The following is a 13543-nucleotide window of genomic DNA, read 5'->3' as shown; positions in this document are numbered from 1 at the left end:
AACATTTAACACTTGAGAACAAGCTTAAAGTCAATCTCTCTGCTTATCTGCTTATTATTTTTTTTTTCTTTTTAGACGGAATTTCACTCTTTTGCCCAGGCTGGAATGAAGTGGCGTGATCTCAGCTCACTGTAACTTTCCGCCCCCTGGGTTTAAGCGATTCTCCTGCCTCAGCCTCCTGAGTAGCTGGGATGACAGGCACCCGCCACCACACCTGACTAATTTTTGTATTTTTAGAAGAGACGAGGCCGGGCGCGGTGGCTCAAGCCTGTAATCCCAGCACTTTGGGAGGCCGAGACGGGCGGATCACGAGGTCAGGAGATCGAGACCATCCTGGCTAACACGGTGAAACCCCGTCTCTATTAAGAAATACAAAAAACTAGCCGGGCGAGGTGGCGGGCGCCTGTAGTCCCAGCTACTCGGGAGGCTGAGGCCGGAGAATGGCGTGAACCCGGGAGGCAGAGCTTGCAGTGAGCTGAGATCCGGCCACTGCACTCCAGCCTGGGCGACAGAGCGAGACTCCGTCTCAAAAAAAAAAAAAAAAAAAGAAGAGACGAGGTTTTGCCATGTTGGCCAGGCTGGCCTCGAACTCCTGACCTGAGGTGATCCACCCGCCTTAGCCTCCCAAAGTGCTGGGGTTACAGGTGTGAGCCACTGCGCCTGGTCATCATTATTTTTTATTATTTTGAGACAGGGTCTCTCACTGTCACCCAGGCTGGAGTGCAGTGGCACTATCACTGCAGCTTCCACTACTTGGGCTCGAGTGATCCTCCCACCTCAGCCTTCTGAGTAACTGGGACTACAGCTGAGTGGCACCACCATCACTGCCGACCTCTCTGCTGTCTGAATCTGTATATAAGAAAACTAGGCCGGGGTGGGCGCGGTGGCTCACGCCTGTACTCCCAGCACTTTGGGAGGCCGAGGAAGGTGGATCACCTGAGGTCAGGGGTTCGAGACCAGACTGGCCAACACGGTGAAATCCCATCTCCACTAAAAATACAAAAATTAGGCCGGGCGCAGTGGCTCACACTTGTAATCCTAGCACTTTGGGAGGCTGAGGCAGGCAGATCACGAGGTCAGGAGACCGAGACCACAGTGAAACCCTGTCTCTACTAAAAATACAAAAAATTAGCTGGGCGTGATGGCGGGTGCCTGTAGTCCCAGCTACTTGGAAGAGGCTGAGGCAGGAGAATGGCATGAACCCAGGAAGCGGAGCTTGCAGTGAGCCTAGATCACGCCACTGCACTCCAGCTTGGGCGACAAAGCGAAACTCCGTCTCCAAAAAAAAAAAAAAAAAACACTTCAAAAATTAGCCAGGCGTGGTGGCACACACCTGTAAACCCAGAGACTTGGGAAGCTGAGGCAGGAGAATCGCTAGAACCTGGGAGGCGGCGGTTGCAGTGAGCCGAGATTGCGCCACTGCGCTCCAGCCTGGGAAACAAAAGGGAAACTCCATCTCAAAAAAAAAAAAAAAAGAAAGTTAACTAGGCCAGGCGCGGTGGCTCATGCCTATAATCCCAGCATGCTGGGAGGCCGAGGCACGTGGATCACTTGAGCCCAGGAGTTCTAGACCAGCCTGGGCAACATGAAGAAACCCTGCCTCTACCAAAAATGCAAAAGTGGGTCTCATAACCTGGTCTCAAAATTAATATATAAACAAAAATTTTAAAACTACAATAAGATAAAAAGAAAACTAACTGGTTCCAAACTAGGATAAACTTACTCAAAAGTCAAAAAAGGACTGGACTCAATGGCTCACGTCTGCAATCCCAGCATTTTGGAAGGCCAAGGCAGAAGAATCGTTGGAACCCAGTAATTAGAGACCAGCATGGGAAATACAGCAAGATCCTGTCTCTATAAAAAAATAAAAATAAGCTGGGTGTGGTAGTTCACGCCTGTAATCCCAGCACTTTGGGAGGCCAAGGTGGACAGATCACGAGGTCAAGTGATCGAGACCAGCCTGGCCAACATGGTGAAACCCCATGTCTACTAAAAATACAAAAATTAGCTGGGCATGGTGGCATACGCCTGTAGTCCCAGCTACTCAGGAGGCTAAGGCAGGAGAATCGATTGAACCTGTGAGGCAGAGTTTGTAGTGAGCCCAGATCACACCACTGCACTCCAGCCTAGCAACAAGAGTGAAACCCTGTCTCCAAAAAAAAATATATATATATATATACACACACACACAAACATACACACATACATACACGCTTCAAACACAGTCATGGTCCCAGCAGGAAACATGGCATACTCCAGTAAGGTTAATTCAAGGAGGGTTTAATAATGGAACTAGAAAAATATGTGAGCAGGGTACAAGATAATCACAAGGGATAGCTGTAATACCCTGGGACTAATGAGAGCATCTCTAGATCTCTAGGCCCAACGAACAAAGGGAACAAAAACTTTCCAAACCTACATGGACAGTGTCACATAGAGAGGACCACATTCTTTTTTTTTTTTTGGAGACAGGGTTTCGCTTTTGTCACCCAGGCTGGAGTGCAATGGCGCAAAATCTGCTCACCGTAACCTCCGCCTCCCAGGTTCAAGCAATTCTCCTGCCTCAGCCTCCTGAGTAGCTGGGACTACAGGCATGCGCCACCATGCCCAGCTAATTTTGTATTTTTAGTAGAGACGTGGTTTCTCCATTTTGGTCAGGCTGGTCTTAAACTACCGACCTCAGGTGATCTGCCCAACTTGGCCTCCCAAAGTGCTGGGATTACAGGCATGAGCCACCGCACCCAGCCGAGAGGACCACATTTAGAGGAGTAGTGACCTTCAATCTAGGGACAGAGTCAGCTAAGGGCAACACCCACAAGACCGGGACAGGAAAATAAATGTCATAACCTCAAAGGGGAAGGAAGCTCATTGATGTAGTCCATGTAGGTAAGTCAGCTTCCCAGGGCACAGGATAGGGTGAGAAAGGATGTAAAGTAGACCTAGAAGAGCAAACGAAATGTACAAGTCTTTCTGGTGCACTTTCCGATCTCTTCTGTAATCCTAATGGATAAGTGCCAGATAAGGAAAGGGATACTCAACACAATCATTCTCACCCCTTTTGTATAGTCATGCACAGGTCCTATCTACTACAAAACATTTGTAACTGAGTTTTTCACTAGTAAATATGGTCATTTACCATTCCACTTGTAACTGTAACTGTTTAGACTTTCTTGAAGGTCCAATACACCTTTCTCAACACTAATGAACTTCCCACTTACCTTGCTAGGCAAAATAAAATTACAAAAATGCAAACATTGTCATAACACTCAAGGAGTTTATATTTCAGAAGCTTATATTCTTAGATAACTAAGAAGGCAGAATGAGGTACATGCCACAGAGAGAAGGAAAGGCCTGTGGTACTGTGAAAAGTTCTGGAACAGGCTTCTTTGCCATCTGGCCCCTGTCAGGAACAACTCCAGCCAGAATTCACTATTAACAAGGTATACAAGTTTCAATCAGGTTCCCTGTAGGTCCAGATCTGATGAACTACTCAACAAGCCCTCAACTACCTTCAGCCAGTAGAGTTCACCCTTCCTCCTCCTGGGAAAAGCCTCCCTTCTCCTTTAAAGCTTGGTTCAAATGTCACCCCCGAAGCTGGACCTTACCTGGACTCTCAAGGAACAATTAGTTATGCCTCCTCTGCCTTCGCAAAGGCCTTATGCTTAAAGCACTTAAAGCATTTTATCATTACCTGTTGACTTGTGCAGGGCCCTCCTAGACTGAGACCTTAAGTCAGATGGTATACCCTCAGCCACTAACAACCACCAGAACAGAATGTGTCAAGCACAGTTTTAAGTAATTTACATATATTAACATATATTAAGCATCATAATAAACCTGCAAATGGGGTAGAAATTTTATCTCCGTTTTTCAGATGAGGAAAATGACGTGCACAAGAAGGTTAAGTAATGAGCCTAAAGTCTCAAAACTTGTTAGGATTGGTCCCCAGGATTTTAACCTCAACACAACTCTAGAATTAAATTTCAAAAGTTTAGAATTTCGCCGGGCGCGGTGGCTCAAGCCTGTAATCCCAGCACTTTGGGAGGCCGAGGCGGGTGGATCACGAGGTCAGGAGATCGAGACTATCCTGGCTAACATGGTGAAACCCCGTCTCTACTAAAAATACAAAAAACTAGCCGGGCGTGGTGGCGGGCGCCTGTAGTCTCAGCTACTTGGGAGGCTGAGGCGGGAGAATGGCATGAACCCGGGAGGCGGAGCTTGCAGTGAGGAGATCACGCCACTGCACTCCAGCCTGGGAGACACAGCGAGACTCCGTCTCAAAAAAAAAAAAAAAAAAAAAAAAAAAAGTTTAGAATTTCAATTTTAACCATTACATTTTATTTTATTTTTTTTGAGACAGAGTCTTGCTGCGTTACCCAGGCTGGAGTGCAGTGGCGTGATCTTGGTGCACTGCAACCTCCGCAGTTTCTTTCAAGCAATTCTCCTGCCTCAGCCTCCCAAGTAGCTGGGACTACAAGAACACGCCACCACGCCTGGCTAATTTTTTTGTATTTCTAGTAGAGATGGGGTTTCACAATGTTGGCCAGCCTGGTCTTGAACTCCTGACCTCGTGATCCGCCAGTCTCGGCCTCCCAAAGTGCTGGGATTACAGGCTTGAGCCACCGCGCCCGGCCTTTTGTTTTTTGTTTTTGAAATGGAGTTTTGCTCTTGTTGCCCAGGCTGGAGTGCAATGGTGGGATCTCAGCTCACGGCCACCTCTGCCTCCTGGCTTCAAGCTATTCTCCTGCCTCAGCTTCCTGAGTAGCTGGTACTACAGGCCCCTGCCACCACAGCCAGCTTCTTTTTGTATTTGTAGTAGAGATGGGGTTTCACCATGTTGGCCAGGCTGGTCTCAAACTCCTAACCTCAGACAATCTGCCCACCTCAGCCTTCCAAATGCTGGGATTACAGGCGTGAGTCACCGTGCCCAGCCATTACATTTCACTTCTACCAAATAAGCTAGATTTTCATCAGAGCAATAAACCTAATGGATTGAGAAGGTACTACTACAAGATCAATGATCTCCACCCCAAGAGGTATTGTTAAATTTCACCACTGGGTGTGGAAAGACAATATTGGAACTGCAACTTTCATTTAGTTTAGCTCATCCTTCTGTAAAATGTCTATTTTTGTATGTTATAAAACATGTGGTGGCTCACGCCTGTAGTCCCAGCTACTTGGGAGGCTGAGACAGAAGAATAGCTTGAACCCAGGAGGCAGAGGTTGCAGTGAGCCGAGATCACGTCCCTGCACTCCAGTCTGGGCGATAGAGCAAGATTCCGTCTCAAAAAAAAAAAAAAAAGTCCTTTCATTTTACAGAGACACTGCACCTTTGCAGGCCTAGAAGTCTAATCACTATCTGCCTCTTTAGTTGGAAATTTCATGAGGAATGGATCAAACCATCAAAAGCAGTAACTGTAAGCTGGGTGTATCTACTTTTTCTATCTTCAATCCAACATTTAATGGATGCAAAAAAAAAAAGGCTTAAAGCCTCCCTTTCACGTGTTTAAGGACATCAGCTCTGAGACTAGTACTCAGAGTACCTTCTGTTACTCAGTTTCATCCTCTGCAAAATGGGCATCCTCAAATAATGTCTTACTTAGGATGTCACCAAGATTAAACAATAAAAAAACATGCAAAATATGTTTATCTGTTTCCTCATTTACTATGTCTCTCCCCTCTCCTAACTAAACTCAAAACCCCAGTTCAGTCTATCTTGTTTATTGTTGTATTCCCAGGGCCTGGAATGGTATTTTTAAACTTACTATAATAGATGATTTAATAAATATTAAGTGAATAGAATGCAAAATGGTGCTCAAAAAAATGTTGGCTATTATAATTACAGTAATGACAAACAATTAAAATTTTATTGTTCTTATTCAGAGAAGCCACCTTTCCCCCAAGGATCTCACACATCGAGGAACACTAAATAAATGCTGGAATGGCTAAATGGAAGTAAGAATAACAATTAGATCATGGAACAGGACTAACAGACAACAAAATGAAATCTTAAATACACGGCTGGAGCCTAATTTCGGACTTCTCCGAGTGCGGTGCACACTGGATCAGATTAATAAAAGATGATTACAATAATGACAGTTTTCACAATTGTGCGTGCGCCAGGGTCGGTGTCAAGCGTTTTACTGGCCTCACGAAACCCAAGAACCCTGGGGGAGGGAGGGAACCCGCTCCACACTCCCATTTTGCAGATGGGGGAACTGAGGCACCGGGAGAGAGAGCCAAGGTCACTACCTGTAAATGGGGAAGCCTGGATGTAAACCCAGGCAGCCAACCCCTGAGCCTGCGCTCAAACAGGCCCTCTGAGGGGCCATTCTCTTCTACTCCAACCCTCAACATCGGGCGGGTGTAGTATTTCCCTCAAGAGCCGGACTTCGCGGCCCCAGCGCCGGGAGAACAAAATGATTCTGGTCTGCAGGCAAGTCCCATGGACGCCGGCCCGGCCTAGGCTCCGAGGCCGAGGGCCCCAGTTTCCCTCACACCGTGAACCCCGAGCTCTTCGGGCGGCGCAGGAAGCGACGGGGTGGCCTCAGGAGCCCGGGAAGGCCCGCCCCGCTGCATGACCTTGGATCCGCCGCCCCACTTCAGGCCTCAGTTTCCACTCCCGGCCTCGCGCCCGAGGCACTCGGAATCACCGCGCTTCTGGAGCCGCAGGCCCTCACACGCCCCCCTCGGCCGCCCGCATTCACGCCCCACTTACGCTGGAAGGCGGCCGCTCCAGGGACGCCTACCATCGCCGAGTGCCGCCACCGCGCGCCGCCCGCCTCGACCTGCGACACGGGTCCCTCGCAGGCACCGCCCGCCTCGACCCGCGGCCGGGGTCCCTCGCAGGCGTCGCCGCGAGATCTGCAGCCGCCGAGCTAACCAGACACTACCACCGCTGCTGTCGCCGCCGCCGCCGCCGTTAGGCCGCGCGCCGCCCCGCCCCCGACTGGCCCCGCCCCGCCCGCCGGGCACGCCCCCGCCGCGCGCTCTCGCCGCCAGGCCAACGCACGCGGAAGCCCGGCCCTAAGACCAGCTCCCATTAAGCCCCGCCCCCTAACCTGACCCGCCCCTTCCGCGGGAACCGACCGCCGAATCCCGACGCAGCCTGCTTCTCAGACCTGCCCCCTCGGCGTCACGCGCGCCCGTCACGCGCACGGCCCACTTTCTAGCTCCAGGCTTCCCGGTGTGGGCAGGGTAGCGGCCCAGGCTCGGGGGCGGAGTCCTAGAGGGAGGGATTACAATGAGTGGCAACGTCTCACCTGAGTTCTCCAGGTACAGGCCTGATGGCTTTTGCGCATGCCTTTGAGCGAGCCAAAGTGTTTTTGGCTTAAAGTGTTCTAAGTGCCTAAAATTTCATCATCATAATATTAATAACTGTTGGCCGGGCGCGGTGGCCCACGCCTGTTATCCTAGCATTTTGGGAGGCTAAGAAAGGAGAATCACTTGAGCTCGGGAATTTGAGGAATGCTGTCCTATTAAAAATAAATAAATAAAATAAAAATAAGGCCAAGTGGTGGCTCAAGCCTGTAATCCAGTTGCCCTTTGGGAGGCTGAGGCGGGCGGGATCACAAGGTCAGGAGATCGAGACTATCCTGGCTAACATGGTGAAACCCTGTCTCTACTAAAATACAAAATCCAGCTGGCGCGGTAGCGGGCGCCTGTAGTCCCAGCTACTTGGGAGGCTGAGGCGGGAGAATGAAAATCCCTGGGGGCGGAGCTTGCAGTGAGCTGAGATCGCGCCACTGCACTCCAGCCTGGGGCACAGTGAGACTCCACCAATAAATAAATAAATAAATAAATAAATAAATAAAAATAAAAAATAGGCCGGGCACGGTGGCTCAGGCCTATAATCCTAACACTTTGGGAGGCCGAGGAGGGTGGATTACCTGAGGTCAGAACTTCGAGACTAGCCTGGCCAAACGCTGTCTCTACTAAAAATACAAAAATTAGGGCCGGGCGCGGTGGCTCAAGCCTGTAATCTTAGCACTTTGGGAGGATCACGAGGTTAGGAGTTTGAAGACCAGTATGGCCGATAAGGTGAAACCCCATCTCTACTAAAAAAAAAAAAAAAAATTAGCTGGGCGTGGTGGCGCGTGCCTTTAGTCCCAGCTACTCCGGCGGCTGAGGCAGGAGAATCGCTTGAACCGGGAGACAGAGGTTGTGGTAAGTCGAGATCTATGCCACTACACTCCAGCCTAGCGAAAGAGCGAGACTCTGTCTCAAAAATAAATTATTATTATTATTTTTCAAACAGTTTAAAAAAACACGAGGTTCTTATGCAAAGTAGAATAAACACATATCAATGATTTTACTTATTAGTTAAGAAGGGAACCAATGAGATGAAAAAACTGGTTCAAAGGAGAATTAGAGGAAGGGGATTTACATAATCAGTCTGTAAAATCATGTACTTTCTCTTAATGGTATATCTCCCATTTGCCATTTTGCATTTACTTCCCTCATTCTTGGATTGCTGTCTATCTGCTTCTACGGACCTCAAATTTCATAAAATTTTTTGTTGTTTGTTCACTATTCTATCTCCAGTGTCTGCGACAGAGTTGGTACCCCATAAATATCTGTTAAATACTCTTTTGTTGGCCAGGCCCAGTGACTCACACCTGTAATCCCAGCACTTTGGGAGGCGGAGGTGGGTGGATCACCTGAGGTCAGGAGTTCAAGACCAGCCTGGACAACATGGTGACACCCTGTCTCTACAAAAAAATACAAAAAAATTACCCAGACATGGTGGTGTGTGCCTATAATCCCAGCACTTTGGGAGGCCACGGCGGGTGGATCACCTGAGGTCAGGAGTTCAAGACCGGTCTGGCAAACATGACAAAACCCTGTCTGTACTAAAAAATACAAAAATTAAGCCAGGCGTGGTGGCAAGCACCTGTACTCCCAGCTACTCAGGAAGATGAGGCAGGGAAGATTACTTGAACCCAGGAGGCAGAGGTTGCAGTGAGCTGAGATCATGCCACTGGACTCCACACTAGGCAACAGAGTGAGACCTTGCCTCAAAAAAAAAAACAATTGGAGTGCAGTGTAGTGATCACAGCTCAATGTAGCTTCATATTCCTGGCCTCAAGCAATCCTCCCAACCTTAGCCTCCTGAGTAGCTGGGACTACAGACAAACGCCACCACAGTTGGCTAATTTTTTTTTTTTTTTTTGAGACAGAGTCTCGCTGTGTCGGTGAGGCTGGAGTACAATGGAGCGATCTTGGCTCACTGCAACCTCTGCCTCCTTGAACCTTGAACTCCTGGGTTCAATAAATTCTCCTACCTCAGCCTCCCCAGTAGCTGGGATTACAGACGCCTGCCACTACACCAGCTAATTGTTGTATTTTTCATAGAGATGGGTTTCACTATGTTGGCCAGGCTGTGCTGATCTTGAACTTCACCTCAGGTGATCCTCCTGCCTCGGCCTACCAAAGTGTTGGGATCACAGATGTGAGCCACCGCGCCTGACCGGCTAGTTTTTTTTTTTTTCTTTTTTTTTGAGACGTAGTTTTGCTCTTGTTGCCCAGGCTAGAGTGCAGTGGTGTGATCTTGGCTCGCTGTAACCTTCACCTCCTGGGTTCAAGAGATTCTCCTGCCTCAGCCTCCTGAGTAGCTGGGATTACAGGCGGCACTGCCACCACGCCCGGCTAATTTTTGTATTTTTAGTAGAGACGGGGTTTCACCATATGTGCCAGGCAGGTCTTGAACTCAGGTCTCAAACTCCTGACCTCAAGTGATCCTCCCACCTCAGCCTCCCAAAGTGCTGGGATTACAGGCTTAAGTCACCACGCCCGGCCTCCGCCCAGCCTAATTTTGTATTTTTAGTAGAGACGAGGTTTTGCCATGTTGGCCAGGCTGGTTTCAAACCCCTGACCTCAGGTGATCTGCCTGCCTCGGCCTCCCAAAGTACTGGGATTACAGTTGTGAACCATGGCGTCCAGCCCTGACCAGCTAATTATTCTTATTCTTATTCTTATTAATTTTTTTTTTGAGGTGGAGTCTCGCTCTGTCTCCCAGGCTGGAGTGCAGTGGCACGATCTCAGCTCACTGCAAGTTCCGCCTCCCGAGTTCACGCCATTCTCCTGCCTCAGCCTCCCGAGTAGCTGGAACTACAGGTGCCCGCCACCACGCCCGGCTAATTTTTTTCTATTTTTAGTAGAGACGGGGTTTCACCATGTTAGCTAGAATAGTCTTGATCTCTTGACCTCGTGATCCGCCCGCCTCAGCCTCCCAAAGTGCTGGGATTACGGGCGTGAGCCACCGCCTCCGGCTCTTATTCTTATTATTTTTAGTAGAGGTGGCGTCTCTTTATATTAACCAGGCTGGTCTTGAACTCCAGAGCTCAAGCAATCCTCCAGCCTGAGCCTCTCAAAGTTCTAGGATTGTAAGCATGAGCTACCACACCCAGCCTTCAAACTTTTTAAGATTCAAGTAAGAGGCCGGGCGCGGTGGCTCAAGCCTGTAATCCCAGCACTTTGGGAGGCCGAGACAGGCGGATCACAAGGTCAGGAGATCGAGACCATACTGGCTAACATGGCGAAACCCCGTCTCTACTAAAAACACACACACAAAAAAAAATTAGCCGGGCGAGGTGGCGGCGCCTGTAGTCCCAGCTACTCGGGAGGCTGAGGCAGGAGAATGGCGGGAACCCGGGAGGCGGAGCTTGCAGTGAGCTGAGATCCGGCCACTGCACTCCAGCCGGGGGGACAGGGGGAGACCCCCCCCCAAAAAAAAAAAAAAAAAAAAAGATTCAAGTAAGAGAGACTAGTCCCAGTGGCTCACGCCGGTAATCCCAGCACTTTGGGAGGCTGAGGCGGGCTGATCATGAGTTCAGGAATTTGAGACCAGCCTGGCCAACATGATGAAACCTTGTCTCTACAAAAAGTACAAAAATTAGCCAGGTGTGGTGGTACGCACCTGTAATCCCAGCTACTCAGGAGGCTGAAGAATGAGAATCTCTTGAACCCGGGAGGCAGAGGTTGCAGTGAGCTGAGATTGTGCACTCCAGCCTGGGTGACAGAGTGAGACTCCATTTCAAAAAAAAAAAGAACTATTATGAACAATTTTATGCCCTCAAGTTTGACATTTTAGATAAAATCAATAATTTCCTTGAAAGATACAAACTACTAAAGCTCACTGAATAAGCTGATCATCTGAATATCCCATATATATTAAGAAAATTAGGCCAGGTATGGTGGTTCATACCTGTAATCTCAGCACTTTGGAAGGCCAAGGTGGGAGAATTCCTTAAACCTAGGAATTCAAGATCAGACTGGGCAACATAATGAGACCCTGTTTCTACAAAAACTAAATTTTAAGTGTTAGCAGGCATGCTGGCGCAAGACCATGGTCCTAGCTACTTAGTAGGTTGAGGTGGGAAAATCACTTGAACCTGAGGGGTCAAGACTGCAGTGAGCCGAGATCACATCACTGCACTCCAGCCTAGGCAACAGAGCAAGACTCTGTCTCAAAAAAAAAATTACATTTATGGCTAGGCCAAGCATGGCAGCTCACACCTGTAATCCCAGCATTTGGGGAGGCCTAGGCAGGTGGATTGCTTGAGCCCAGGAGTTCAAGACCAGCCTGGGTAACATGGCAAAACTCCAGCTCTACAAAAAATACAAACATTTGCCATTCATAGTGCTGCATCCCTTTAGTCCCCGCTACTTGGGAGGCTGAGGTGGGAGGATCACTGAAGCCCAGGAGGTTGAGGCTGAAGTAAGCAGTGATCATGTCACTACACTCCAGCCAGGGTGACAGAGTGAGACCCTGTCTCAAAAAAAATTGTAGTTAAAAATCTTCCAAAAATGGACTCCAGACCCAGAAGGCCTTACTTGCTAATTTTACCAAATATTTAAGAAGATGTAATACCAATTCTACATAATCTCTTCCAGAAAATAGAGAGAAACATTTCCAACTCATTTTGTTAGGTCAGCATTAGCCTAATACCAAAAAACACACAAGAAAATACTACAAAAGATACTACAAGAAAACTACAGGCCGGGTGTGGTGGCTTATGCCTATAATCCCAACAATTTGGGAGGCCAAGGCAGGTGGATCACTTGAGGTCAGGAGTTTGAGACCAGCCTAGACAACATGGTGACACCCCGTCTCTACTAAAAATACATAATTAGCCAGGTGTAGTGGCACATGCCTGTAATCCCAGCTACTGGGGAGGCTGAGGCAGGAGAATTGCTTGAACTCAGGAGGTGGAGCTTGCAGTGAGCCGAGATCATGCCATGACACTCCAGCCAGGTGACAGAGTGAGACTCTGTCTCAAAAATAAATAAATAAATAAATAAATAAATAAATAAATAAATAAATAAAAATACAAATACAAAAATTGGCCAGGCATGGTGGCTCACGCCTGTAATCCCAGCACTTTGGGAGGTTGAGACAGAAACAGGCAGATCATCTGAGGTCAGGAGTTGGAGACCAGCCTGGCCAACATGGTGAAATCCCGTCTCTACTAAAGATACAAAAAAAATTAGCTGGACGTGGTGGCAGGTGCTTGTAATCCCAGCTACCCGAGAAGCTGAGACAGGAGAATCACTTGAGCCCAGGAGGCGGAGGTTGCAATGAGCCAAGATCATGCCATTGCACTCCAGCCTGGGGAACAAGAGCGAGATTTTGTCTCAAAAAAAAAAAAATTGCCGGGCGCGGTGGCTCAAGCCTGTAATCCCAGCACTTTGGGAGGCCGAGATGGGCGGATCACGAGGTCAGGAGATCGAGACCATCCTGGCTAACACGGTGAAACCCCGTCTCTACTAAAAAAATACAAAAAATTAGCCGGGCGTGGTGGCGGTGCCTGTAGTCCCAGCTACTCGGGAGGCTGAGGCAGGAGAATGGCGTAAACCTGGGAGGCAGAGCTTGCAGTGAGCTGAGATCCGGCCACTGCACTCCAGCCGGGGCGACAGAGCAAGACTCCGTCTCAAAAAAACAAAAACAAAAACAAACAAACAAAAAAAATTAGCTGGGCGTGGTAGCACGAGCCTGTAGTCCCAGCTACTCAGGAGGCTGAGGCAGGAGAATCCCTTGAACCCAGGAGGTGGAGGTTGTGGTGAGCCAAGATTGAGCCATTGCACTCAGCCTGGGCAACAAGAGAGAGTTAAACTCCATCTCCAAAACAAAAAAGAAACAAAGAAAATATTAGGAAATGGAATCCAAAAATATATAAAAAGGATAATACATTATGAACAAATTAGGGTTACCCAGGGAACACAAAACTGGCTCAAAAACTTTTTTTTTTTTTGAGATGGAGTCTCGCTCTGTCACCCAGGCTGGAGTGTGGAGTACAGTGGTGCGATCTTGGCTCACTGCAACCTCTGCCTCCCAAGTTCAAGCGATTCTCATACCTCAGCCTCCAAGTAGCTGGGATTACAAGCATGCACCATGACGCCCAGCTATTTTTGTGTGTGTGTGTATTTTTAGTGGAGAGTGTTTCATCATGTTGGCCAGGTTGGTCTCGAACTCCCGACCTCAGGTGATCCGCCTGCCTTGTGCTCCCAAAGTGCTAGGATTACAAGCATGAACCACCATGCC

General features: G+C 48.6%; 1 protein-coding gene across 2 annotated transcripts in view; it reads right to left on the bottom strand.

Moving 5' to 3' along the window:
- Positions 1-6936, bottom strand: part of CBFA2T2 (CBFA2/RUNX1 partner transcriptional co-repressor 2) — a 164703-nt gene extending 157767 nt beyond the window's left edge. For both annotated transcript variants that reach the window (XM_003904844.5, XM_009216317.3), the window contains exon 1: positions 6719-6936. In XM_003904844.5, coding sequence (XP_003904893.2) covers positions 6719-6752 — 34 coding nt within the window. In that variant the 5' untranslated portion in view covers positions 6753-6936. The remainder of the gene's footprint in view (positions 1-6718) is intronic.
- Between the last annotated feature and the right edge of the window lie 6607 nt (positions 6937-13543).

The sequence above is a fragment of the Papio anubis genome, chromosome 16, assembly GCF_008728515.1.
Source record: "Papio anubis isolate 15944 chromosome 16, Panubis1.0, whole genome shotgun sequence".
Classification (NCBI taxonomy): Eukaryota; Metazoa; Chordata; class Mammalia; order Primates; family Cercopithecidae; genus Papio; species Papio anubis.
Note: the sequence above shows the minus strand (reverse complement) of the source record. Positions and strands in the feature narration are given on the sequence as shown.